The 27,761-nt window shown below is 32.4% G+C and overlaps 2 protein-coding genes across 6 annotated transcripts in view; one reads left to right on the forward strand and one right to left on the reverse strand.

Annotated features, from left to right (window-relative positions):
• The window catches only part of LOC143067336 (tetratricopeptide repeat protein 38-like), a 33,157-nt gene extending 20,712 nt beyond the window's left edge, over positions 1-12,445 (reverse strand). The window contains exon 1 of one of the 2 annotated variants that reach the window (XM_076240505.1): positions 12,356-12,445. In XM_076240505.1, the coding sequence (XP_076096620.1) occupies positions 12,356-12,361 (6 nt within the window). In that variant the 5' untranslated portion in view covers positions 12,362-12,445. The other variant, XM_076240504.1, reaches the window with a different exon arrangement.
• Positions 12,446-12,471: 26 nt separating this feature from the next.
• Positions 12,472-18,609, forward strand: LOC143067337 (histidine N-alpha-methyltransferase-like). 4 transcript variants are annotated; one of them, XM_076240506.1, is made up of 8 exons: positions 12,473-12,606; positions 14,039-14,243; positions 14,694-14,832; positions 15,536-15,638; positions 16,170-16,273; positions 16,591-16,668; positions 17,370-17,546; positions 18,076-18,609. In XM_076240506.1, the coding sequence occupies exons 2-8, from the start codon at positions 14,073-14,075 to the stop codon at positions 18,255-18,257; spliced, it is 954 nt and encodes a 317-aa protein (XP_076096621.1). In that variant the 5' UTR covers positions 12,473-12,606; positions 14,039-14,072; the 3' UTR covers positions 18,258-18,609. The 4 variants fall into 4 exon arrangements, with proteins under 4 accessions (XP_076096622.1, XP_076096624.1, XP_076096621.1 ...); XM_076240508.1 differs by having other exon boundaries at positions 17,370-17,459; XM_076240507.1 differs by lacking the exon at positions 16,591-16,668 and having other exon boundaries at positions 12,472-12,606.
• Positions 18,610-27,761: the final 9,152 nt, after the last annotated feature.

Consider the following 27,761-nt stretch of genomic DNA (forward strand, 5'->3'; position numbering starts at 1 on the left):
AGGTATGAGTATTTATAAATTTTTGGATGCATAACTTTTGGGCACGTTAATATTTGATTAATTTGATTTAAGAAATGCAAGATAACATGATGTTCAACATGTCATGTTGTTTTTTTTGTTTTGCAACAAAGTTGATTACTAGCTATTGAGTTCAATTATTTCATGTTCTTTTTGTTAAACTTCCCTTTGATGAACATTCGATCTCACTCATTTGAAATATGAAAAGCTTCGGATATGGCAAAAAGCGGTGTTAAAAACAAAATTATCCAGCTGTTTGGTTGGTGGTCCACGTTTCTTGTGTTCGCTATTTTCGTATTTTAAGGGCATACGCTACAGTTTTGATCCCATAATTAAAATTTGATGAATTTGAAAAATATGCTATTTTTTACCTGATTAAATCAAATATGTAATAAAAAATATATCTGCATGTGCTACTTTTTGAATAAAATGAAATCAAAATTTCAGACAATTTCTCAAAAATCGGATATTTGGATGAATTTTCTTTCCGACAGAAAGGCATATTTCTTTTGATTAGAAATAACTAAAATTTATCAAACTTTCATGAATGTAGAAAAAAACGTCACTTTTTCTGTATATTTATCAAATTTAAAAAAAAAATGCATTATTGACTTTTTCATGAAAATTGGAATTAATAATCTTCATACGTAACCAAACCGAATGTCATTTTAAACACGTGTTTTCAGATCACAGCAGAATTTCAATCTTCACAATCCTACCAAAAAAACCGTTTTACGTTCATATTGATCATATTGTTGTAAAATGAATAAAATAAAATAAGTGTTTTAGAATACAATAACTATCTTAAACTGGAATTGTTTAACGCTGCAGACAATTTGATGAGAATGGAAAGATAACAAAAAAGGGTCAATTGATTTACTTTTTTGATTTGGAAATGAGTAGACTTTGGCATAATTTGCATCATTAAAGAGCCATTAATTGTCGAAATGTTCATCTCGTGCAGTAAAACTGTTATTGTAAATGGTACTGTATGGGGCAGATATTCCTAAACATAATAATATTTATTCTCATAAACCATAAGGTACAACGGTACAGAGATATACATACATACAGCAATGAAAACAAACTTATTTATAATAACATCTTATACACAAACATACATACACACAGGCATACACTAACTATCGTTAAATACACACATACACATATATCAGTATGTACAGAATATACAAAATGGGGGTTATGTTATTGCCTAGAGAACAAATGATTTATTTATTTGGCGTATAAATCTACATAGTTTTTCTAATTTAAACTTGTTAGTACAACTCATTATTTCTTTGAATTTCAAAATATTTGGCCTTTGCCACAAATTTTTTTCAATTAGTTTTTTTCTGTCATTTTCAAATAATTTACATTCAAGAATATAATGATATTCGTCACCAATACAGTTATTATTACATTTCAAACATTTTCTATTTTCCCTATCTATACATGTATATAGGTTTAATATTTCCAATTAGCCAAATATCGGGCAAAACGCCGGAGTCAAATATGAGATTAAATAGCTTCTCATAGATCGGAAGAAATAAATCTGCAGTAGATTTCATGTATTCATTTACTGCATAATCTTCACCGCAGGCTTTGTTATTCTTCAGATTTTTAATGCATTTAGCTATTTCTTCTCTGGAAATGTAGGCATTAATTTGATCGTTTAAATGATCAATATCAACATTATCAAATATATCTGTACTAGACATTTCTCGATTAGGGGGTTCTTCGACCGTTTGGTTCAGTTTTTTAAAAAAGTCGAATAAGTCCTCGAGCGGAAGATTTGGTTGCTTTTTCTGTTTACCCCTATTCAAAAGATTCCAATACTCTTTCGGGTCGGAAGTTTTCATATTTTTAAGTTTACTACGCATTTGCTTTCTATACTTTTTACTATTCGCATCGAGTGTCTTTTTATATCGTTTCTCTGCTTCTGAAACCTCTCGTTTAAGTGTATCTGTTTTTCTAAACTTAAGCTTTCTTTTTAGTTTACGATAGTTTTGTCTTTCGAATCTACATTCTTCGTTAAACCAAGGTTTATCTCCCTTAGGCTTCTTATTTGTAGATTTTCGTTTTTGCGTATCTTTTCGGGAACCAAAAGTATTCTTTGCACTTTCGATAAAAAGATTGCTGAATTTGCTAACAAAAGAATTAACTTTATCCTTATCTAAATTGTCACTCAAAGTTTCTTCCAAATCAGTATACAAAACTTGAAGTTTTTCTTTATCTATATTATCAACATAAGAAGTTTTTTTTTGACACGTCCCACTTTTTAACTCTACAGCCAACTGAACTATCGCATGTATTGTCAATTTGGTCATTGACAGCGGTAAATTCATTCATGTGTAAAGTAGTGGTAATTGGAGAGTGAACATCTGAGTATAAACGTGAAAACTCTTTAACTTTAAAGTTTGATACAAATTTAAGAAAATCATAAGTCACGCTGGGTATGGTTGTCCTGCGAGAGAACGTTCTGTGCTGGTGATTTGGTCCTGTCAGGTGCTGGTGGGTCCTGATTCTGTGCTGGTGGGTTTGTTTACATTGTATCAGAACGGCAATAAAACGACTCTTTTGTTGCTTAATTTTTCTCTGATGCGTCATAAGTACCATGCAAAGTATATTACAACAATATTATATTGCAAAAGTCGTGCAAGTTCGTTAAACGGAATTGTCCTGACGCTGTGCTGGTGATAAGAAAAACGGTCCTGTTCTGTGCTCCTATGTCCTGGTTCTGTGCCTTTATATTTAAGTTAAAAGTGGCATATATTCAAGATCATTGATGCTGTACTGTTATTGACTAATTAACTGTTGTCTGCTTTCTTGAAATTGACATTGTTGTGAATATGTTTACTGTTATTATGAGAGAAAAAAATACCCCTATTTTTTTATTTTTTTTTTTCAAATTAACTGTAATCTTGTTTATTGGCCTGTTAATGGAACCCTTCTTGCCTCCTTTTAAGATAAGAAAATATGTTTACGACTTTCGGGATTACGATCATTTTGCAAGATCATATATAAGCTCACCTGTGTCGAGGGGTCGTGTGAGGTTCATGTATTGTCTTGGTGTCCGCAATTACAAAAAGATCTTTTCTGAAATTACTTGACCAAATGTTACCAAATGATTTTTCAAGAGTGAATCTAGATAAAACAATATTCATCAACAAGCATGACCACTGTCTGTTAAAATGTATTTGAGTTTTTAGTGACAGCCGATTCCATTGAGTATGTAGGCAAAGGTAATATCTTTGGTTAGCTTGCTTGTTAGCTAAACCGTGAAGTCATTGTTAGGTAAGGTGTACTACCCTCCTTTCGAAGAAGCCTGGTCCTACAGACAGAAAGATGTGTCATTTGTCGGACTAGTCTACTCTTAAAGTAGGGTAGTTTACATAACCTAACAATGACTTTTCTGTTCAGCAAGCAAGATAACCAAAGATATTCCCTTTGTCTACACACTCATTGAAATCGGCTTTAATATTGCAAAAGTTCAAGCAATTAGGGCAAAACTTACCGAGTAATAAAAAATCAAAAGGCCAATGTCTATCTACCTTGCAAATTTCAGAAAATTCAGATCAGATAACGAAACTGGGTCCAGCAACATTTATAAGCAATTTAAGATTTTGACCCTCACAGTTTCCATTCACCACAAATATTCTCGTTACAACGAATCATTTTAAATACAAAAATACCAGTTGCAGCCTTTTGTTTATCTATTAATATATGTATACGGATAAAGTTACTAAAGGCAGCAGGGTCACCAGGGTGAGGAGTCTATGTCATCTGAAATAAATGCTAAGCATAGATCTAGAAAGCGACAGATAATCATGACATTAAAAAAACTCTCTTCTTTTCGACTTTTTTCGAACAAATTGACACATAAAATGAATTATATAGTATTTTTAACTTGTGTTCAATTCATTGGTTACACCTTTTACTAGGATAACAATCCTGTCAAGTATGAGCTGGGTAAAATATTTCAGAAAAGAAGATGGAAATGTGAAAGTTTCCATGCGTCAGGTGCAACAGTATACGAACAGCTAACATGCCTCGTCAGGATGGAAGCTAAAAAGTCCACGAAAATTTGATTTAAAACCTTTATTTGTTCCAACAAAGTTATTGAGATTTTGTTGAGGATTTAACCATCTACGACAACAAGAATTTTCTTTTTAGAATTTACAGCTCTTCTATAAATATATGCAAAGCAAACCATTGATCAAATTGCTTGCTATGATTGTTTGGATATTTGTAAACTACAGGTAAGTAGTCTGTTTACTATATACTAGAATTTGTTTGGACAATAAACATTGACTTTAATTCCTGTCAGTTTGTATTTGTCCAATCAAATCCCAGTATGTATTGAAACTCCGCCTACCTATTGTTTGAAAACATCCAAGAAAACATAGCAAGCAAGTCAATCAAAGTTTCTATGCTTTTATAGAAGAGCTGTACTATATAATGCAAAGAAGCGTTTAAGTCTTTCGCCAAAAAATACTATCAATTTCTTTTTGTCCTATGTAAACTTCCGTACCATTTCCTTCCATTCATGATCATTAAATTGAACTGTAAAATATTTCTTGGTACCTTCTTAATTCCTTTATAAGTCTTATGTAAACATAATTATGACAATAACTGTTGTGAGCACAAGATTCACTGCACACTTTTAAAGTTCTGTTTCATCAAACATTAAAAAGTGAACTTAAGTTTTGAGACTTTTTAAATCGACACGATTGGGATTTTTGTATATGAGAACATGGTTTATTTATTAGTTGAAAATGCGGCTTTGAACTAGCTTTCAGTACCTGCGAGCATTCGTTGTTCAGTAATGTGTGTCTTTGTGTTATTATTTTATGTGATAAGTTGTTGTGTTGGTACACCACTGTAACAATGAAGGAGGAAATGAGGAGGGTTGGTTGGTAGGAAGTGGGGAGGGGTATGCGGAGCGCTAACAAACATGTATATGCGGCATAGGCTTTGGTCATTGTTGAAGCATCAATGTAAGGGGCATTTAATATCTTAATAAAACTATTCTTATTTTAGATACTATATATTGTTATCTGATATTGGACGAAAGATGTTGCCCTTTTATGTAATTATGTAATACAAGTTACGATCATTTGAAAACACACATTAAACAGTCAAATGGATGCACAAGAGCTAAAATAGGAGTCATAGATCCTATTGACAACAATTATCTGCCCAATTTTATTGATTTTATAACATTTGTTACAAATATGACCAACTTCTTATCCAAAATTACCAGCACCGTATCAGGACCCACCAGCACAATGACAGGACCCACCAGCACAGTATCAGGACATGAATAAATTGAGAAAATGCTAAATTTTAATAAATTTCAATGTTTTTTCACAAAATAGTTTTGTCGTGTGGATTGCGGTATAGAAAGCGGACTCTATGAGCATTTTTGTTTTATTTTTTCAGTTCTAGATTTTCTGAAAATGAGCATTTTTGTGTTACGCTTACTGAAACAGTTTAGAGGGTCAACTTTTTAATGGTTTACATATGAATCCATAAGAAACAAAATTGAAAAATCTCAACTGTTTTCTTCCATTTTATATGAGTGAAAACGTCAAAAATCATCATTTTCGTCTTTGTTTACATTTTTTCATTGATCACCAGCACCCGTCAGGACCGAATCACCAGCACAGAACGTTCTTTCGCAGGACAACCATACCCACCGTGTATGTACAAATACAGTAATCAATAACGCTGGTATTTTTACATGTTAATTTACCAAGATTCTTTATTTCTCAAACACCATAAAATTACAATGGTACAAAGAAGTTCATCAAAAGTTATATAACATAACACAAACAAAATGACAAGATGAGATGAAAATATCAAATCAAATAAAATAAACAGTATAGTAGAGAAGAGTGGTGATTAACCAGGAAGACTCACTTGAAAAGTTATAACCCTGATAAATTTGCACAGCTTTTTCAACTTATTTTTTATTTTTAACTGAAATAGTTTTTCAAATTTTAGTATGTTACATCTGTGCAAGAAAAAAGTATCCAAATATTGTGCTCGAAAATTTGCCAAAGAACTACACTGCAAAGTGTAATGAAATTCATCACCAATCTCGTTACAATGACATAAGTTACAATATCTAAGGTTTCGCTCAATCTTGTTCCATCTACCAGTTTCGATAGGTAACTTATGGTTACCCGTTCGAAATCTACAATATGTTATTCTATCTTTATCACTTAAAATATTCAGATATTCCTCAAATTCAAAATTTTGTTTGTACAATTTGTAGGCCAAACCTTTTGACGAACAGTCAATATCAGCTCTCCATTTCTGTTGAAACTGATCAAATAACTTTTGTTTTAAACTAATACCCAACCACTTAGAATTAAAATTTCCTTGTGACAACCATATATTGCTGTATCCACATTTATCTAATATATCTTTAACGTATTTCAACCAATCTGACCTAAATTGGTTGTCAGAATTTTTCAAGAACATGTATTTGTATATTATTTTATACCCCAGTCCCACTAGGCCACGATCGCACTACGATCTGTGAAAAAAATGCAAATTTTGATGATCGTGGTACGATCGTGTAGGTCGCAGTAAGGTCGTACCACGGTCGTGGTGAGGTCTTCAAGATCGTGAAGAGCGTGACCAACTTTGAACATGTTCAAAACAATCGTGGTGCGGTCGTGGCGAAATTAGGTCGTAGTATAGAAGCGTAGTGAGAGCGCACTAAGATCGTAGTAAGACCGCAAAGGTCGTTGTACAATCGTAGCGAGAGCGTAGCGAAAGCGTGATTCTATTCGGAGAGATTGCGCTACGATCTCACAGCGACGTTATCACGACCTTACTAAGACCATCACGTTCTCACCGCGACCGAACTACGCTTCCACAACGACTTTACCACGCTGTTCACGACCATAGTACGATTCTAGCACGCCCTTGCCGTCCTCATCACGCTCTTCTCACGACCTTACTACGTTCACACTACGACCATCATTTTTATTGTCATTTTCACATAAAATATATAAAAAAAACTCCCTAGATTTTGTTTGTCTGAATGTATTTATCCATTTGCTCTAACAGCTCAACCATGCTTCTCGTTTTTATATAGATTAGACCGTTGGTTTTTCCCGTTTAAATGGTTTAACATTAGTATTTTTTTGGGCCCTTTATAGCGTGCTGTTCGGTGTGAGCCAAGGCTCCGTATTGAAGGCCGTACCTTGGTCTATAATGGTTTACTTTTATAGATTTTTACGTTGATGGAGAGTTGTCTCATTGGCACTCATACCACATCTTCCTATATATATTGACACATCTGTGTCATCTCTGCTATCGTTCACTAAAATATCGTCATTTGAGCTTTATGGACCAGCAATAGGTTGTAATTTAGGTTTGATTGGTCGTTCCGACATCTCTTGATGACAAGTATTATACTACTTATGTGTATAGTATCAGTTTAATTAGGTCTGGAGCTGGCATGTCAGTTGACTGCTAGTAGTTTGTTGTTATTTATGTATTATTGTCATTTTGTTTATTTTCTTTAGTCCCATCTTCTGACTTCTGACATCAGACTCGGACTTCTCTTGAACTGAATTTTAATGTGCGTATTGTTATGCGTTTACTTTTCTTCATTGGCTAGAGGTATAGGGGGAGGGTTGAGATCTCACAAACATGTTTAACCCCACTATTTTTGCGTCTGTCCCAAGTCAGGAGCCTTTGTTAGTCTTGTATTATTTTTAATTTTAGTTTCTTGTGTACTATTTGGAGTTTAGTATGGCGTTTATACTTTGCTCCCTCTGCCTCTACATCAACCCCTACCACCATGCCCACGTGTTCTAGTAGATTTCGGTGGCATGACTGTATTGTTTCCGAGAAATCTCCGTTTTAATCAGAAATAGAAGGAATGGAACTATATTGATATGAAACACGATATTGACGGTATTGCTGAGAACGTAGTAAGATCGGGGTATGAACGTAGTATAATCGTGGTAAGAACGTGCTATAATCGCAGTAAGATCGTGTTGCAATCGGATAACTCGTGGTATGGTCGTAGTGAGAACGTAAAGAGCGTAGAAAGATCTTTATAAGCGTAGTGAGGTCGCAGAATAAGCGCGGTTTGAACGTGGTTTAGTCGTAGCGGGATCGTTGTAGAAGCGTAATTAGGACGTAGTAGCATCGTGAAAGCAACGAAAAGTAACATTTTTATGCCGCTCATACCGCGACCTCACCACGATCTAAATTTGTTTTAGATCGCCGTGAGCGTGGTGCGATCGTGGTCTAGTGGGACTGGGGCTTAAGCAATCCTGTTATCATCCCCATTTACCATTTTTGACCAAAAATTAACCATACGCAGCCGTTTATATAAAGACATGGGATAAATACCAAGTTCACCATAAATCATAAAATTGGGTGTCGACTTCTTGAGGTTTAATAATAGTTTACAAAATTTTAAGTGCACTTTTTCTATAATATCAGTATTACTGAAACCCCAAATCTCACACCCATACAGGAGAATTGGTTTCACAATTTTATCAAAAAGATCATATTGTGATTTCACTGACAAGTTGTGCAACCTCCCCTTTTTCAATACTTCATACATTGCTTTATATGCTTTTCTAACTAAAATTTTCTTAGCACTCATAAAGCTACCTGTTCTTGAAAAATTCAACCCAAGATATGTCAATTCATTGACTATCTCCAATGCATTTCCGTCATATGTAAAGTTAATATTTTTGGGTAATCTACCACCAGAAAAAATTATAATCTTAGTTTTACTTGTGTTAACTTTTAGTTTCCAGGTACTGCAATATTCAAAGAACATATCTAATTGCAACTGTAGATCGGATGCATTATCCGAAAATAACACTGTATCATCTGCGTACAATAACACAAACAGTTTTAAGTAGATATCAAACTCATTCTCTATTTCATCAGTAATACAATTTAAACCACATACATTTTTTTCTGCAATAAACTGTTGAAGATCGTTCATATACAATGAAAATAAAAAAGGAGACATATTTTCACCCTGTCTTACACCGATATTGCATGAAAAGTATTCTGACATTTCACCATTATACACAATACGAGATTTAATACCAGTGTACATATTAAAAATTACATTATACATTTGATACCAGCTTGATTCTGACATAGTAAACAAAAATCATCAGAAAATTTATTCAAACGTGAATTCAAAATAGAAGTAAATAATTTCCCAAAGCAGCTTATAACTGTTATAGGTCTAAAATTGCTAGGATCGTGTTTGTTACCTTTATTTTTAAATAAAGGTATTATATTTCCGGAAAGCCAATTATCAGGAACAGTTCCACTGTCAAATATAATATTAAAAAGTTTCACAAACACCTGTGACATAACACTAAAAGAGTGTTTTAAATATTCATTTACAATCATATCATCACCAGAGGATTTATTATTTTTTAACTTTCTCAAAGATTTTTCAATTTCCTCGTCTGTAATAGGTGAGTTTAATATAACATTTAAATTTTTTACGTTGTTCTGATTTTCTAAAACAATCTCCTCATCTTCAGAATTTCCTAAATTTAAATTCTTAAAATAATCAAACAAAATATTAATAGGTACACATGGATTGTTTCCCCTTTTACCACCGTTCAAAATTTTCCAGTTTTCTTTCGGGTTAATCGATTTTAAGTTTTTTATCTTATGTCTAATTTTCTTTCTATGTTTCTACCAGATTCATGTTTATCATCACCAATGCGACCATTAACAATTAACAGGTCGTTACCTTTACATAATTCTAATAATTTCTGACCAGAACGGTTTTTTACAGTATCCATACTCTTTCTTTTTCTGTCAATATTAAGAGTCTCTAAGCAATTTCAATTATCTTCTATAAATTCCGAAAAATCTTGCTCGTGTTCATGTGTTTCGATCTCAAAATAATCTGGTTCATCTGCAGTTCTGCCATTAAAATCGCCCAATAAACAAATATATTTAAAATTTTGAGAAAAGCTACGTATTTCATTTTCAACTTTATCGAAAGTATCTGGCTGGTGATATACGGAGTTTTCTGGTGGGATGTATACTATACCAAAGACAACATCCTCATCTATTTTTGAAAAAACCGAAGAGAGTTTGAACCAGAATGTATATTTTGAATCTGTTTCTAATAGTTCTAAATAATTATTAAGTTTTTCTTTATATGCTAGAATAATACCACCAGATTTTTTCCCATATTTTTGTCTGTTTTTCATATGAAAAATAAAACCAGGAAGATTTATTGTATCTAAATCATCAGTCTTTGTTTCTTGCAGACAAATTATATCATGATCATATAAAAGTTCACAAAATTCAGGGTACTGAAGACGCTTATTTATACCACAACAGTTCAGACTTAAAATATCTAATTTACATTTGTTTTCAATAATACAGTTTGTGTCACTATTTTCTACTACAGGATTGTTCAATACAATTTTTTCACTCGGTTTGGCTTTTGAAACATGTAAATTATTTGTATTTATAGAGTCAACTGTACATGAATTTACTTTTACATTACATTCATTTTCATCAACCAACAGAGGTTTACTGTTAAATGCTTGCAATATCACCAATTATTATACATTTATCTATGTTACAACAATTAGATAACAGACTTGAGTTAGAGTCTCGTGAGTTATGTTGTTCTCCAAGGTATCCCTAGTATCCCCTGGGAGTGGAACAGGATATCTGATTTTTAAATACTTTCTTAAGAATAGAGAGATATATAAATGGAAAGGTAAAAGAAAGACGGAGAAAGATATACATGTATCTGCAGATAAAGCATTGTGGAAAAATATAAGGTTAATTTACACTGGGATATTAAAGGAAACGATTAGAACTTGAGCTTTAAAAGTTTGTAGATTTTTTAAATACATAATTTTTGAGTATTACTAAGATAATGTTAAAGTTTTAGAAATGCAATAGTATATACATGGCGAATAAAACATCCTATTTTTTGTGTATTGAAAGCAATGTACACAATCTTTTCAGTTAAATCGAAACATGTCTTTGTGTTAACTTTTCCTGTGACGAACATGGAGGAAATAATATATATGTTTTACTTTCCTGAATATGTCCACCATATGATATGTAACGGTATGGTGGTAAGCCTCAATATAAAACGGGAAATCAAAAACACTAGTGGAGATAACAAATAGCTACGGAGATACAACAACGTGCTTGAACATGACACATTGACCTTCAATTATCTTGATTCCTCCACTAATGAAAACTAACCGACACGAAATAGCATAATAAAGCTGAAAGTGGCGTTAAACACCAATCAATCAATATTATCTTGGTCTAGACACGTTTTGATAACTTATAGACCACACAAAACCTAACAAAACATCAAATTCTGATCAGACAGAACAATCAGAGAGAGAGAGAGAGAGAAATCCTTTACTAGATATGTTTGTTATTTGTAAAGATATGTATATTTTTACTTGTAAATTAATGAAATGAAATTATTTTAAATCTGTTTAGAATTATAATTGCTGAACGAGGATGCTAATTTGCGGCGGGAATACAAAAAATAAACAATCAATGATAAATCACGATAAGGAATAAAATCCTCATTTGGACTCTTAGTTCCAAACACTTCAGAGGCGGATTTAGGGGGGCCCAGGGGGCCCGGCCCCCCTTTTTGGGAAAAATTCGGTTGCTTATATAGGGAATCATTGAAGCGTGACTGGAGCGGGCCCCCTCTTAGGTCAGTCAGTGGGACCCCACTTATGTAAATTTCTGGATCCGCCACTGCACTTCAACTGCCACCAAATATTGATGCTTGTGTTCTAATACTTGTAAGCTAAGTAGCAAAATTAAGAATTACCTAATCAAGAATTGGTAAATAAGTAAAGAAAGAAAAATGATTAAAATTATTTGCGATTTCGAATGAATGAATGAATTTTGAATGAATTTTATTCTCATCAACTAATAACATAGTTATAGAGACAATAGTATATACAACAATATAATATACAGTGCATGTATTAAGTAAATGATATACATTAACCAGGAGAGACTTTCACATTAACATGTCATTTTTTCTAATCAATAATCACGAATTTGATTTAACGTTTTACACATTTATATTTGCCTTTCTAAAAGTTTGTAATTAGTTGTGTATATCTTTTGGACAAACCTTATTTATTAGTATAACAACAGAACTAACCTTACAGCCACGCCAATTTGTTCTCATCATCTTTAATTTTTTCAAGAACGTTTGACTTAGAAACAATAAGAACAAAGTAATATTCTTCAATCAATAAACGTTTTTTTGTTATAGATCTGCTTGCTATGTAATTAATCAACCTACCCACATTTCAATCAAGTTAAGATCCGCCTTAACGCTGTCTATCAGTTATATTTTTTTGAACAATTTCTATGTGTCACAAGACACAACAAACTACAATATTTTAATGCGCATGACACATTTGAAACCAATTTCATAAGCTCATAATCAAAAGTGCAAACCTTAAAAATATTTTCAAGTTATTTTTATGATCCAGGATCTATTCGTGTGTAGGTTGTTCCACGAATTACAGCCTTACTTTCATTACAGATTGAGTAAGTACTATATGTTGTAAGCAAAAAGTGTTTTAAGATATATAAAATACTTAAAATATATACAAAGATCTGATATGATTAAGACGAGATTGACTTTTTATGTAGGAAGAGTTGCATGTTTGGCGTTTTTTTAAAACTGCACACGAATTATGTTTAGCTTTGTTGGTTCAACAACTGATAAAAAAAATTCCACATAATTAACTGTTCATTACACCGCAGTCCAGCCCACTGTTCAAGGTAACGGGGGAGGGTTGGCGCGACCAAAAATGTTTAACCTCACCACAATCTGTATTTGCCTGTTCAAAGTTAGAAGCCTGTAATTCAGTGGTTGTCACTTTTTATGCATTTTTTGTTCATTATTTAGTACATAAATCATTAAATTAATTTTCTCGTGTGTATCATTTTACATTTGTCATTTATGGGCCGTTTAGGTAGCTGAAATTGCGATATGAGTTTTGCTTATTATTGAATACCATGTGTTCACCTATAATAGTTGTTAACTTCTATGTCACCTTATCTCTGGTGGAGAGGTGTATCATCATACTCCATCTCCTATATAATAGAAGCTGGGTTCTACATGTACATTTCAAAATTTAAAAACAAAAATTATCAGCAAAACAAAGAGTAACTATAGTTTGTATTATTAAAGTCCTTAATAACAATTTGACGTTGGTATCACCAGATGAACGATACAGGCACAGTTGTACCTCTAATTGATAATGATAATACGAACAATAAACTGTAATCATCCATTTTCTTCTACGGAAGCCATATATGAACAGATTACTCTTTATGTTCTATTTCCGAAATCGATGTAGTAGATCACAAAATTTTACATCCGAGATCTCGATTTAGTAATTCCGGCTCGGATCTCGATTTGACTTCCGAGATGTTTGTCAGTAATTTTGATTCGTTCCTTGACGCAAAAAAATAATTGAAGTGTTTCCCTTCTGGGTGTCCGTGAAACTTTGTTTTCTAATTAATATACTAATGTTTTTATGTCTATCACACGGAAAGTTAATTTGAAAATAAAAATAAGATTTTTTGAAATAATTAATTTGATAGAAATTTATAATTCTCCAATGACCATGACAGTATAATGTCCACACATTCTTCCCGCTCTTACTTTCTAAAGGCCATAATTTTCGGAGAGGACACGAGGCCTTGTGATATGATCCGCTTTCGGTTATTTAATCCATATCATAGTGTGTAAATTAGAACCGTACACTTAGGTCAATGCTACAATTAGATTATCATTGTATAAAATATATATCAGAATATTCATATTTAAGCAGACGACTGCTATGATTGACGTATATATTTGAACGACAAAAGTTGGTCTCACTTAAAAGTTTTTCTAAATGCTTTTGCAAAGAAAAAGATTTCTAAATAGTAAGGTATTTTATAAATAAGTATTTATGATTATTCAAAGGAATCTTCGACGCAGTGCGGTTTGAAAAAATCCGATGGATGTTGTAGAGGAATTAAAACGAGGCTTAATTGGTTCAAAAAAGTTTGTACCTTTTTGGTATAAATTCGACGAAACTGGATGCAATTATTACAATGAAAATATTCAGCATAATGAGTACTACTATCTGCATAAATCTGAGAAACAGCTGATCAGTGAAAATGTTTTGGTAGGTAGTATTTTGTACTATGCAAAAAAATCTCAACAATTAATTCAAATGTATAACGCTATAACTTCAGCCTTGACATTGGACATCTAAAAAAAATTACATTTCTTTAAGTTGGCATATTCTAGAACTAGGGAAGTTCATTTTTAGGTAAAGACATATTGTCACCAGTTGCCAGTTAAAAAAAACACAACCGTAATGTTGATTACTAAAACTCCTCTATATACGTTTCGCTTCAACATAGTCCTGTTTAGAGCTCTATAAAAAATTGAAAGGTAAATTTGAATAAATTTATTGTGTATTTCAACTAACTCTCTAAAACATCTATTGTTGTATATGCAATGTTGGTTATAACTTCAATTTTTTAAATTTAAACACAATATTTTATTTTTAAATAAATAATGTTGTCAGGTTAAGACCTGCTGTCTTCATTGCCATCTTACTTTTTTCTAGGATTTGATGAATACGGTAACACAACCATTTTTACTAGCTGACTTGGGCTGTGGAACTGCAGAGAAAACCAAATACTTCATCGATGAATACTTAACAAAAGAGTCAACACTGACGTACATGCCAGTGGATATATGTAGAGGTTAGTCGTCAAAATTATCGATACAATTATTTTATAGCCTGAATGTTTTTGTACACATTGCAATTTTTAGAATTGGAGTGGTATTTCAATTTGAGGTATAATTCAATTAGAAAGCAATATTTTTTCTGGATATTTTTGTTACTATCTAACTTCTATTTCATTTCTAAGGGGTACAAAAATATTTTTAGGGTAAAAACTTTTCGTTAGACAATCTGAATACAATCAACAGTATTTTACATATGTCATAAGTTGATAAAGAAAATGATGATAATGATGGATGACGGAATAATTTAAGAGTCCAGCAGCAAATCAAATGCACATTTAGGACGCGAACACGTTATTCTAATTTTATTATTATTATTGCTCTCTTCTAGACTGACACGCTGAGTTCTATTTTCAAGGTGCTGGTTCACATGGTAAAAGTCTGTAGGAAAACTTTTCACTCTACCCGAACATAATATTCCGACTCTTAACTAACACAAGGAAACTAGACATTTCGCAGTCGTAATATTGAGTAAACTCGGTAGTGCAAAGTGTTTTACGTACCACAGTGTATTTTATTTATTTTAAATCATATGTTTTACCCTGATGTTTATGAAAACAAACAATAATTCACAAAACAAGAATCCATATTTAACCTAGAAACTTCAGTAACAATTATATGACGTTAACCAATTTAAATCAGCTCCTTGTTTTATTTTAGATTCTGTCGAAACTACAAGCAGGACTCTGTCTGAGACCTATGCCAAACGGTTGACCATTGATGGAATTGTAGGAGATTATCATACAGTCATTCCAAAAGTATTGTGCGTATCAACAAAAATATATGATGCACAAAAACACATACTTTCGACAGGCACTTTTCTCATGTTTTTTCTGAGACAAGTGCATGTGATACCTAAGGAACAACCATTAAATTTCAAAGGGGGAGGGGTGGGTATGTTCTTTTTTTGTATAAACAAAACATATTCTGGTCCTATAATTGATGAAAACAAATAAACTGGCCAAGCAGAAAACAAACAAAAAAAATGAATCAATATATCCCCCATAACGTATAGTGGTGAAAAAACTAATTTGATTAATAAGGTTGAAAAACTAAACTTAAAAAAAATAAACCCCTTTGAATTAAATGGTTTCTCTTATCTTGTTCACATTGTCTAGTTCGTCAGTACACAAGATTGAAGAAGGTAAACATGTTATCATAATAAAAAATAGCCTTGATACAAATATACGTAAAATTGTTCCATAAAAAAACAATCATTCTTTAGTTGACTAAACGATCATGGATGTAACTACATATTACAACAAACATTAAAATGCTTTAAACTTTTTTTCAGAAATTACCCTGGACAAAAGTTAATAGTTTGGTTGAGTGGTTTATTTAACCTCCCTTATTCAGAGCAAATCGCGCTGCTTTCATTGACTTCACAGCGTCTTAATGGTAATTTTTGTAGATATAAACTGGTAATTTTGTCACCTGATGACAATGTTCAAATCAAGATAATGCAAAGTGAAAATCTTCGAAAGTATCACTAGATATTTATAAAGTAGAACCTCGGGAATTTATGTATTATATATATATATATATTTTAAAAACATATGCTATGCATTTAAAACATATTTTCAGCGTATTCTGTATTTTTTTCTTTTTTTGATAACTGAATGTTAACTTTGGGGATAATCAACGAATCAAAATTGAGCAGAAAAAATAGTAGTATGTATTGTTTGTTGGTTGTGACATTGAATATTTTCCCTTAGATAATGACAGATTACTGGTAACATTTGATATAACACAGGAGAAAGAAACCATAGAAAATGCTTACATTGATCCATCAGGTTTGTAATGTGTTGATATACATTTAATTTGTTTAAAAAAACAATAAGACTAGATTCTTAATAAGGCACGTGGAGTGTTTATTAAACACCCCCGTTACATATACTCATCTATCCAGTTTTTTTCCCAATGACCCAGTCGTAGTTTATGATTTAATATGGAGCTCATTGATGTTAGGACTTGTATAATATTATTCATTAAGGAAGTTCGCTGCTCAGTTTCAAAATAAATAGCTTTCCATAACACTATATATATTGATAGGGGATAAATTGAGAAATCAAAAAAGCAAAAAAAAATATAGGGTCAAAGTGCTTGTTTTCGAGATATTAGCCATTGGAATTTAGGCAGGAAAATGTTCTCTCTTGATTTTTCATAGCGTTATCATTGACCAGTTAAAGTTCTCAAAACCTATTGAAAAATAAACAGGATTTTATTAGACTTTTACAAATGGCTTATAATTATACATGTAAATGATTTATGAAAAGAAAAATGGGGTCCATGGGCAATATTTTTTAAGGCATTCAAATGGATAAAACCAGAGGATTTCGAAAATCAGAGAAAAACCCAAAACATGACAATCAAACATACTTGATAGTGTTTTGCTTAAAAAAAATGAAAATAAAGATAAAAGACATGTATCGAAAGATAAGATTGCGAACCGTTTGTAACTCGAATAAATCAAATGAAGTCTTTTCATTTACAGGATTTCTTGCAAAAGTCAATTTGAATGTATTACACAGACTTAACAAGGAGATGGGTGCAAATTTTGACGTTTCGCAATATAAATACGAAGGTGAATTTATACTGGACAAAGACCATACCAAACCAGGAAATATGCATAGATGGTTAAGGTCGCTTTGCAAACAAACATGTTCGATAGGTTAGGATTTATAAGTAAATTTAATATGTACAATGTTTAAGGTCAATGCATTGTTAAGACATTGACAATTGTGTCTGAACGAAGAAAAATGGCTCGAGAAACGTACATTTTGTAGTTTACTTGCACATAATAACAAGTTGTATCTAGCTAGATATGTATACTTTAAAAAGAGGTTACCCGTTTATATTATCCTTTACAATTTAATGCCTGAGCTCTCAGTGATGAATGGTGTTTATGATTATCTTCATCCCTTAACTTTTACTGTATGGTCTTAAGAATACTATTCTCATTTCCTTCTTTCTTTTATGGTCTTCTGTTGATGATTAATTACTTGGCGATAAATCTCGTACTTTTTAAAAAAAGTAATGTATCACAAATCAAAAATAAAGCAAATATGTTAACTAAGTAGACTGGATTAGGCATAATGCCTGTGCAAATTACACATTCAACTATTTTCCTTTACCATAATAAACAAAAAATATTTTAATGTTAACGTGTTTATTCATTTTAATGTTATGTTATATTACAGATGGTCTAAACATGAAAGTTGAGTTTGAAAAGGGAGAAAAACTTCAGCTGAGTGAGGAAGGTGGAACAAGTTATAAATATACAGAGAATCAATTAAACATATTATTTGAAAGATCTAATTTGAAAATAGTCAAGCTGTGGAAAAATAAACACTGCGCCATGGTTTTGTTAAAAACCTCATGATGACCTTTGATGAAAAGTCTGCGATCGAAGTGTCAATGACAAAATCTCATTTATAGTCCGAATTATGGTTGAATCATTTTAAAACAGTAATGCATAATAACTCATGATTGTCTTCAGTACACTACATCTTTTGTCCGTCGTTGTGAGACATTTTTCTATTAATAATATATTTATATTTCAAAATAATTACATTAGATGTATGTTTCATTATGATATTTTATTCTGATTGGCTAACTGCACATCACGTGTTATTCCGTAAGCAGTTGCATTGCTCAATACAATTTTTCATTCATGATAACACGTGGTCCAACAATAAAGTGCACAGGTGAATTAAATAAAAAAATATATAAAATTCGTGTTTTCATGATTATAGCTAAAAAATGTAATTATAAGTATTGAATGCTTCTTTTTGTAACTTTATAGGGTTCTAAAAGCGTTGACCGTACGCACATTTGTAGAATGAAGCGCTTCCGCGCTTCATACAAAATGTACTTCGGTCAACGCTTTTACGCCCCAATAAATTTACAAAAAAAAGCATTCAATTCTTAAATAAAAGAAATGACATGCACTGATTGTAGTTCAATGAATAAATACACAAATATAAAACAGTTTGAAATGGATCAGGTATTTACTATGATTGCCATATCTTTGTTAGTTTGAATGTTCCTTTTGGATCTTTCACCTCTCTTTAACATTCCGGACCTTCTTGGTGTATCCTATTTTGACAGTTTTTTGGGGGGTTTCTCAATTTTGTGACTTATTGTAGACTGTTGTTTTTTTCTTTTCATCATTTCTTCCACTATTTTGTCTGTTTTTGTTAGCAGCTTTATTGTCCCATTGATATGATCCATCTCTTTTGCTCTCTCTCGATCTGATATATTATGTCATTCTTTATGTGGGTTATTTACATTGCGATTACACAAACATGCCAGTTTCAATTAGGCATTCCTCTATACATGTATATTTACCCAACTTCCTCAGGACAGATTTTCAAATTTTGTAAATATTGTCAAACCAGTAACTATTCTAACAGCTTGTAGCTGCAGACTTTCAATATTATTAGCATATCTTATCTCACAATTATCCTAGGCCTCAGTTGAATATTAAAAGATTGGTCTTTAATTTTTCTACAAAGTTGATACTTTAGTTTTCTCAGTATATTTAAATGTTTCGGTACACTGATACTCCGATTGTTTATATGGTCCGAGACCACAATTTTCGTTGTTCACAAATATAGTCCCTAGTGTTGACAGTGGGTTACTTGCCATGAATTTTTATACCCCTTCCAAATTTATTTCTCTATGTTTAATGCCTCAAATTGCATGTAGGGGGTGAAAGTACACTGTAAAAAAATTTGGGTCCAGAATTTTAAAGAAAAGTAGTGATTTGGTCCAGCTGAAAAAGGTTTAAAATTAGCTCTTCGGAAGCTGTCAAAAGATTTCAAGACGCCCTATACATAAAATTGACCATATTTTGAGTTAGAACTGATGACGTTTTCTATAATTTTGATATAATTTGTCCCAAAAGTAGTACAACACACTCTAAAAAGTTTCTTTGAGAAAGCGCAGGTGGGATTTTCTTTATTTTCATTTATGTTTTAAAAGAAATGCACTACGAAATAATTGTGGTCTCGGACCATATGGCTATTCCACAAAGGATCATAGCAAACCGTAACCCCAAGGTGTTTGTGACATTTTGTTATAGTGATTTCTTTATCATTTAAGCAGAATTTTAGATATGATGCCTCATTACTTGAAAAAATCATTATTTCTGTTTTGTCTGGATTAAAAGACATAAGCCACCTTCGTCCAGCTCTTGGAGGTCACGACCAATAACAGTTTTTATATGACAGTTCTTCGTTGTGCCCCGAGAAGTATATCATTCCTTATGCTTTTAAGTATTTATATGCCCCTCGCTATTAAATGTATATGTTTGAACGTTGTTGTGTTTTTGGTGGATGTTGTTGCAAAGTTAGTTTTCTATGTTGTGTTTTGTGTGCTGTTGTTTGTATATGGGTCTTTTTCCTTTATAGGCATGGCTATGTCATTTCCTTTATAGGTATGGCTTTGTCATTTCCTTTATAGGCATGGTTTTGTCATTTCCTTTATAGGCATGGTTTTGTTATTTCCTTTATAGGTATGGTTTTGTCATTTCATTTTCCTTTATAGGTATGGTTTTGTCATTTCCTTTATAGGCATGGCTTTGTCATTTCCTTTATAGGCATGGCTTTGTCATTTCCTTTATAGGTATGGCTTTGTCATTTCATTTTCCTTTATAGGTATGGCTTTGTCATTTCCTTTATAGGCATGGCTTTGTCATTTCCTTTATAGGTATGGCTTTGTCATTTCCTTTATAGGTATGGCTTTGTCATTTCCTTTATAGGCATGGCTTTGTCATTTCCTTTATAGGTATGGTTTTGTCATTTCCTTTATAGGTATGGTTTTGTCATTTCCTTTATAGGTATGGCTTTGTCATTTCATTTTCCTTTATAGGTATGGCTTTGTCATTTCATTTTCCTTTATAGGTATGGCTATGTCATTTCCTTTATAGGTATGGTTTTGTCATTTCCTTTATAGGCATGGTTTTGTCATTTCCTTTATAGGTATGGTTTTGTCATTTCATTTTCCTTTATAGGTATGGCTTTGTCATTTCATTAATAGGCAAGGCTTTGTCATTTCCTTTATAGGTATCGCTTCGTCATTTTCTTTATAGGTATGGCTTTGTCATTTCATTTTCCTTTATAGGTATGGCTTTGTCATTTTATTTTCCTTTATAGGCATGGCTTTGTCATTTCCTTTATAGGCATGGCTTTGTCATTTCCTTTATAGGTATGGCTTTGTCATTTCCTTTATAGGTATGGCTTTGTCATTTCCTTTATAGGTATGGCTTTGTCATTTCATTTTCCTTTATAGGCATGGCTTTGTCATTTCCTTTATAGGCATGGCTTTGTCATTTCCTTTATAGGCATGGCTTTGTCATTTCCTTTATAGGCATGGCTTTGTCATTTCCTTTATAGGTATGGCTTTGTCATTTCTTTTATAGGTATGGCTTTGTCATTTCCTTTATAGGTATGTCTTTGTCATTTCCTTTATAGGTATGGCTTTGTCATTTCATTTATAGGTATGGTTTTGTCATTTCATTTTCCTGTGCTATTCTTTGTATATGGGTCTTTTTCCTTTATAGGTATGGCTTTGTCATTTCATTTATAGGCATGGCTTTGTCATTTCCTTTATAGGTATGGCTTCGTCATTTCCCTTATAGGTATGGCTTTGTCATTTCATTTTCCTTTATAGGTATGGCTTTGTCATTTCATTTTCCTTGATAGGCATGGCTTTGTCATTTCCTTTATAGGCATGGCTTTGTCATTTCCTTTATAGGTATGGCTTTGTCATTTCATTTTCCTTTATAGGTATGGCTTTGTCATTTCATTTTCCTTTATAGGTATGGCTTTGTCATTTCCTTTATAGGTATGGCTTTGTCATTTCCTTTATAGGTATGGCTTTGTCATTTCCTTTATATGTATGGCTTTGTCATTTCATTTTCCTTTATAGGCATGGCTTTGTCATTTCCGTTATAGGCATGGCTTTGTCATTTCCTTTATAGGCATGGCTTTGTCATTTCCTTTATAGGCATGGCTTTGTCATTTCCTTTATAGGTATGGCTTTGTCATTTCCTTTATAGGTATGGCTTTGTCATTTCCTTTATAGGTATGGCTTTGTCATTTCCTTTATAGGTATGGCTTTGTCATTTCATTTTCCTTTATAGGCATGGCTTTGTCATTTCCTTTATAGGCATGGCTTTGTCATTTCCTTTATAAGTATGGCTTTGTCATTTCCTTTATAGGTATGGCTTTGTCATTTCATTTTCCTTTATAGGTATGGCTTTGTCATTTCCTTTATAGGTATGGCTTTGTCATTTCATTTATAGGTATGGTTTTGTCATTTCATTTTCCTGTGCTATTCTTTGTATAAGAGTCTTTTTCCTTTATAGGTATGGCTTTGTCATTTCCTTTATAGGTATGGCTTTGTCATTTCATTTTCCTTTATAGGTATGGCTTTGTCATTTCATTTAAAGGTATGGCTTTGTCATTTCCTTGATAGGTATGGCTTTGTCATTTCATTTTCCTTTATAGGTATGGCTTTGTCATTTCATTTATAGGTATGGCTTTGTCATTACCTTTATAGGTATGGCTTTGTCAATTCCTTTATAAGTATGGCTTTGTCAATACCTTTATAGGTATGGCTTTGTCATTTCCTTTATAGGTATGGCTTTGTCATTTCATTTTCCTTTATAGGTATGGCTTTGTCATTTCATTTATAGGTATGGCTTTGTCATTTCCTTTATAGGTATGGCTTTGTCATTTCCTTTATAGGTATGTCTTTGTCATTTCCTTTATAGGTATGGCTTTGTCATTTCATTTATAGGTATGGTTTTGTCATTTCATTTTCCTGTGCTATTCTTTGTATATGGGTCTTTTTCCTTTATAGGTATGGCTTTGTCATTTCATTTATAGGCATGGCTTTGTCATTTCCTTTATAGGTATGGCTTCGTCATTTCCCTTATAGGTATGGCTTTGTCATTTCATTTTCCTTTATAGGTATGGCTTTGTCATTTCATTTTCCTTGATAGGCATGGCTTTGTCATTTCCTTTATAGGCATGGCTTTGTCATTTCCTTTATAGGTATGGCTTTGTCATTTCATTTTCCTTTATAGGTATGGCTTTGTCATTTCATTTTCCTTTATAGGTATGGCTTTGTCATTTCCTTTATAGGTATGGCTTTGTCATTTCCTTTATAGGTATGGCTTTGTCATTTCCTTTATATGTATGGCTTTGTCATTTCATTTTCCTTTATAGGCATGGCTTTGTCATTTCCGTTATAGGCATGGCTTTGTCATTTCCTTTATAGGCATGGCTTTGTCATTTCCTTTATAGGCATGGCTTTGTCATTTCCTTTATAGGTATGGCTTTGTCATTTCCTTTATAGGTATGGCTTTGTCATTTCCTTTATAGGTATGGCTTTGTCATTTCCTTTATAGGTATGGCTTTGTCATTTCATTTTCCTTTATAGGCATGGCTTTGTCATTTCCTTTATAGGCATGGCTTTGTCATTTCCTTTATAAGTATGGCTTTGTCATTTCCTTTATAGGTATGGCTTTGTCATTTCATTTTCCTTTATAGGTATGGCTTTGTCATTTCCTTTATAGGTATGGCTTTGTCATTTCATTTATAGGTATGGTTTTGTCATTTCATTTTCCTGTGCTATTCTTTGTATAAGAGTCTTTTTCCTTTATAGGTATGGCTTTGTCATTTCCTTTATAGGTATGGCTTTGTCATTTCATTTTCCTTTATAGGTATGGCTTTGTCATTTCATTTAAAGGTATGGCTTTGTCATTTCCTTGATAGGTATGGCTTTGTCATTTCATTTTCCTTTATAGGTATGGCTTTGTCATTTCATTTATAGGTATGGCTTTGTCATTACCTTTATAGGTATGGCTTTGTCAATTCCTTTATAAGTATGGCTTTGTCAATACCTTTATAGGTATGGCTTTGTCATTTCCTTTATAGGTATGGCTTTGTCATTTCATTTTCCTTTATAGGTATGGCTTTGTCATTTCATTTATAGGTATGGCTTTGTCATTTCCTTTATAGGTATGGCTTTGTCATTTCATTTTCCTTTATAGGTATGGCTTTGTCATTTCATTTATAGGTATGTCTTTGTCATTTCCTTTATAGGTATGGCTTTGTCATTTCCTTTATAGGTATGGCTTTGTCATTTCCTTTATAGGTATGGCTTTGTCATTTCATTTTCCTTTATAGGTATGGCTTTGTCATTTTCTTTATAGGTATGGCTTTGTCATTTCCTTTATAGGTATGGTTTTGTCATTTCCTTTATAGGTATGGCTTTGTCATTTCCTTTATAGGTATGGCTTTGTCATTTCATTTATAGGTATGGCTTTGTCATTTCCTTTATAGGTATGGTTTTGTCATTTCATTTTCCTTTATAGGTATGGCTTCGTCATTTCCTTTATAGGTATGGCTTTGTCATTTCCTTTATAGGTATGGCTTTGTCATTTCATTTATAAGTATGGTTTTGTCATTTCCTTTATAGGTATGGCTTCGTCATTTCCTTTATAGGTATGGCTTTGTCATTTCCTTTATAGGTATGGCTTTGTCATTTCCTTTATAGGTATGGCTTTGTCATTTCATTTATAGGTATGGCTTTGTCATTTCCTTTATAGGTATGGTTTTGTCATTTCATTTTCCTTTATAGGTATGGCTTCGTCATTTCCTTTATAGGTATGGCTTTGTCATTTCCTTTATAGGTATGGCTTTGTCATTTCATTTATAAGTATGGTTTTGTCATTTCCTTTATAGGTATGGCTTCGTGATTTCCTTTATAGGTATGGCTTTGTCATTTCCTTTATAGGTATGGCTTTGTCATTTCCTTTATAGGTATGGCTTTGTCATTTCATTTTCCTTTATAGGGATGGCTTTGTCATTTCCTTTATAGGCATGGCTTTGTAATTTCCTTTATAGGTATGGCTTTGTCATTTCCTTTATAGGTATGGCTTTGTCATTTCATTTTCCTTTATAGGTATGGCTTTGTCATTTCCTTTATAGGTATGGCTTTGTCATTTCATTTATAGGTATGGTTTTGTCATTTCATTTTCCTGTGCTATTCTTTGTATAAGAGTCTTTTTCCTTTATAGGTATGGCTTTGTCATTTCCTTTATAGGTATGGCTTTGTCATTTCATTTTCCTTTATAGGTATGGCTTTGTCATTTCATTTATAGGTATGGCTTTGTCATTTCCTTTATAGGTATGGCTTTGTCATTTCATTTTCCTTTATAGGTATGGCTTTGTCATTTCATTTTCCTTTATAGGTATGGCTTTGTCATTTCATTTATAGGTATGGCTTTGTCATTACCTTTATAGGTATGGCTTTGTCAATTCCTTTATAAGTATGGCTTTGTCATTACCTTTATAGGTATGGCTTTGTCATTTCCTTTATAGGTATGGCTTTGTCATTTCATTTTCCTTTATAGGTATGGCTTTGTCATTTCATTTATAGGTATGGCTTTGTCATTTCATTTTCCTTTATAGGTATGGCTTTGTCATTTCATTTATAGATATGTCTTTGTCATTTCCTTTATAGGTATGGCTTTGTCATTTCCTTTATAGGTATGGCTTTGTCATTTCCTTTATAGGTATGGCTTTGTCATTTCCTTTATAGGTATGGCTTTGTCATTTCCTATATAGGTATGGTTTTGTCATTTCCTTTATAGGTATGGCTTTGTCATTTCCTTTATAGGTATGGCTTTGTCATTTCATTTATAGGTATGGCTTTGTCATTTCCTTTATAGGTATGGTTTTGTCATTTCATTTTCCTTTATAGGTATGGCTTCGTCATTTCCTTTATAGGTATGGCTTTGTCATTTCCTTTATAAGTATGGTTTTGTCATTTCCTTTATAGGTATGGCTTCGTCATTTCCTTTATAGGTATGGCTTTGTCATTTCTTTTTCCTTTATAGGTATGGCTTTGTCATTTCATTTTCCTTTATAGGTATGGTTTTGTCATTTCATTTTCCTGTGCTATTCTTTGTATATGGGTCTTTTTCCTTTATAGGTATGGCTTTGTCATTTCATTTTCCTTTATAGGTATGGCTTTGTCATTTCTTTTTCCTTTATAGGTATGGCTTTGTCATTTCATTTTCCTTTATAGGTATGGTTTTGTCATTTCATTTTCCTCTTATGAGTTTGAATGTCCCTCTGCAAATTCTCGCCTCTCTTTCACTGATGAAGATAAATCCAGAAAAAGTAATTAGGCTATGAGGAATTTATCACGTGTCATTCTCTTTAATTTGGGGTATACAAAACAACTTTTGTTATTTCCATTATTTCACCAATATTTCACAGAACAAAAAATGAATACGATTGTGTTGTCTTTGACAGTTGGCAATCGTAATGTCAGTTTAGACATACTATACAGAGATTTAAAAATAGGTAATAAAAACAATAGAAGTTGAAGCAAACGTACATAATCTTAAATTTATAAAAAAAACATTTATATACGTATTCACTTGCTATAAAAATAAGTAGATGTTATATGTTTACCAATGAGACAACTCTCCACCACTTCCCAAAAGAGACCAATGACACAGAAATTAACACTTATATGTCACCGTATGATTTTCAGCAATGAATAACCACTATTGCATAGTCAGCTATATAAGGTCTCGAAACGAGAAATGCAAAGCAATTCAAACGAGAAAAATAACAGACTTATTCATGTACAAATAATGAACGAATAACAAATATAGTCGTGGTCAACAGCATTACCGCAAAATTAACGATGCATATTCAGTTTGAAGCCAATTTTTCTCCGGGTACCACACAAACTTGCAAGCCGAATATTTGTATATATGGAAGAATGTCATAAAGATTAAAGTAACTTGCGGTAAGTAAACCCCTGACTTAAGGATTGAATAGTAATACACAGATTGTAAAACGTTAAGGCACGGGCATAGCGAACGAACTGGAATGTATAATCAGCGTAAGACGGTATGAAATAAACATAAACTTCCAAAGCAGGGAAACAAAATCATCTGTTTTGTCATATTTTTTAGTGTGTAAAGTTTCTGGTGTAACAATGAAATATCAAAATCTAAGAAAGGACAGTTATTGAATGTTAATATTTGATTTTCTTTGAGGTAAATTTCAGCAGTACATTTAGAGAATTCTTGTTTAAATAACAAAAATAGATCATCAATATAACAGTTTAAGTGTTTAAATTGAATTAAGACTATATTGTCAAAATGTATAAACATGTTGTTAAGTAGAACATGAACGGCTTAAATCCTTTTGAACAGTGAATAAATATCTAGATTATTCTAAAGTTGATTAAACTCCAAAAAGTTATAGTTTATTTCACTATTTTCATTTATTTTGTTACAAAAGGTCATGATATTAAGTTCTTTGGTAATTGTTCAGGAAACAGTTAGTCATTTTCAATATGAGAGTTAACCAAGTATAATTATTTCGACCAATTTCTACATTTTGAATATAAATTTAAAACGCACTTGTCCTACAATCCCCCTTCCCTTTTCACGAATGTGACCTACCGAATTAGACTTTTACCGATTTTTTAATAACATAAGCAACACAACGGGTGCTACATGTGGAGCATGATCTGCTTACCCTTTAGGATCACCTGAAATCACTCATAGGTTTTGGTGGGGTTCGTGTTGCTTAGTCTTAGTATTCTATGTTATGTCTTCTGTACTATTTTTTGTCTGTTTGTCTTTTTATTTTTAGCAATGGCGTTGTCAGTTTATTTTCTATCTATGAGTTTGACTCTCCCTCTGGTATATTTCGTCCCTCTTTTTGTCCTACTTTCATTCCAGATATGTAGTTGTCCCCAGGGTAAATCCCCCAACAACCTCGTTTTAATTATTCTTTGTAGAACCTACTTCAAACACGCAAAAAATGTCCGAGACTGACAT

Source organism: Mytilus galloprovincialis, chromosome 3 (assembly GCF_965363235.1).
Source record: "Mytilus galloprovincialis chromosome 3, xbMytGall1.hap1.1, whole genome shotgun sequence".
Taxonomy (NCBI): domain Eukaryota; kingdom Metazoa; phylum Mollusca; class Bivalvia; order Mytilida; family Mytilidae; genus Mytilus; species Mytilus galloprovincialis.

Bases quoted from the DNA above. Each gene is read 5' to 3' on its own strand.
- LOC143067337 (XM_076240506.1), top strand. From the start codon at position 14,073: ATGGATGTTGTAGAGGAATTAAAACGAGGCTTAATTGGTTCAAAAAAG. The intron at 15,639-16,169 runs GTGCGTATCAAC...ACTTTTTTTCAG, and splicing joins ACAGTCATTCCAAAAGTATT to AAATTACCCTGGACAAAAGT. The intron at 16,669-17,369 runs GTTTGTAATGTG...TTTCATTTACAG, and splicing joins TGCTTACATTGATCCATCAG to GATTTCTTGCAAAAGTCAAT.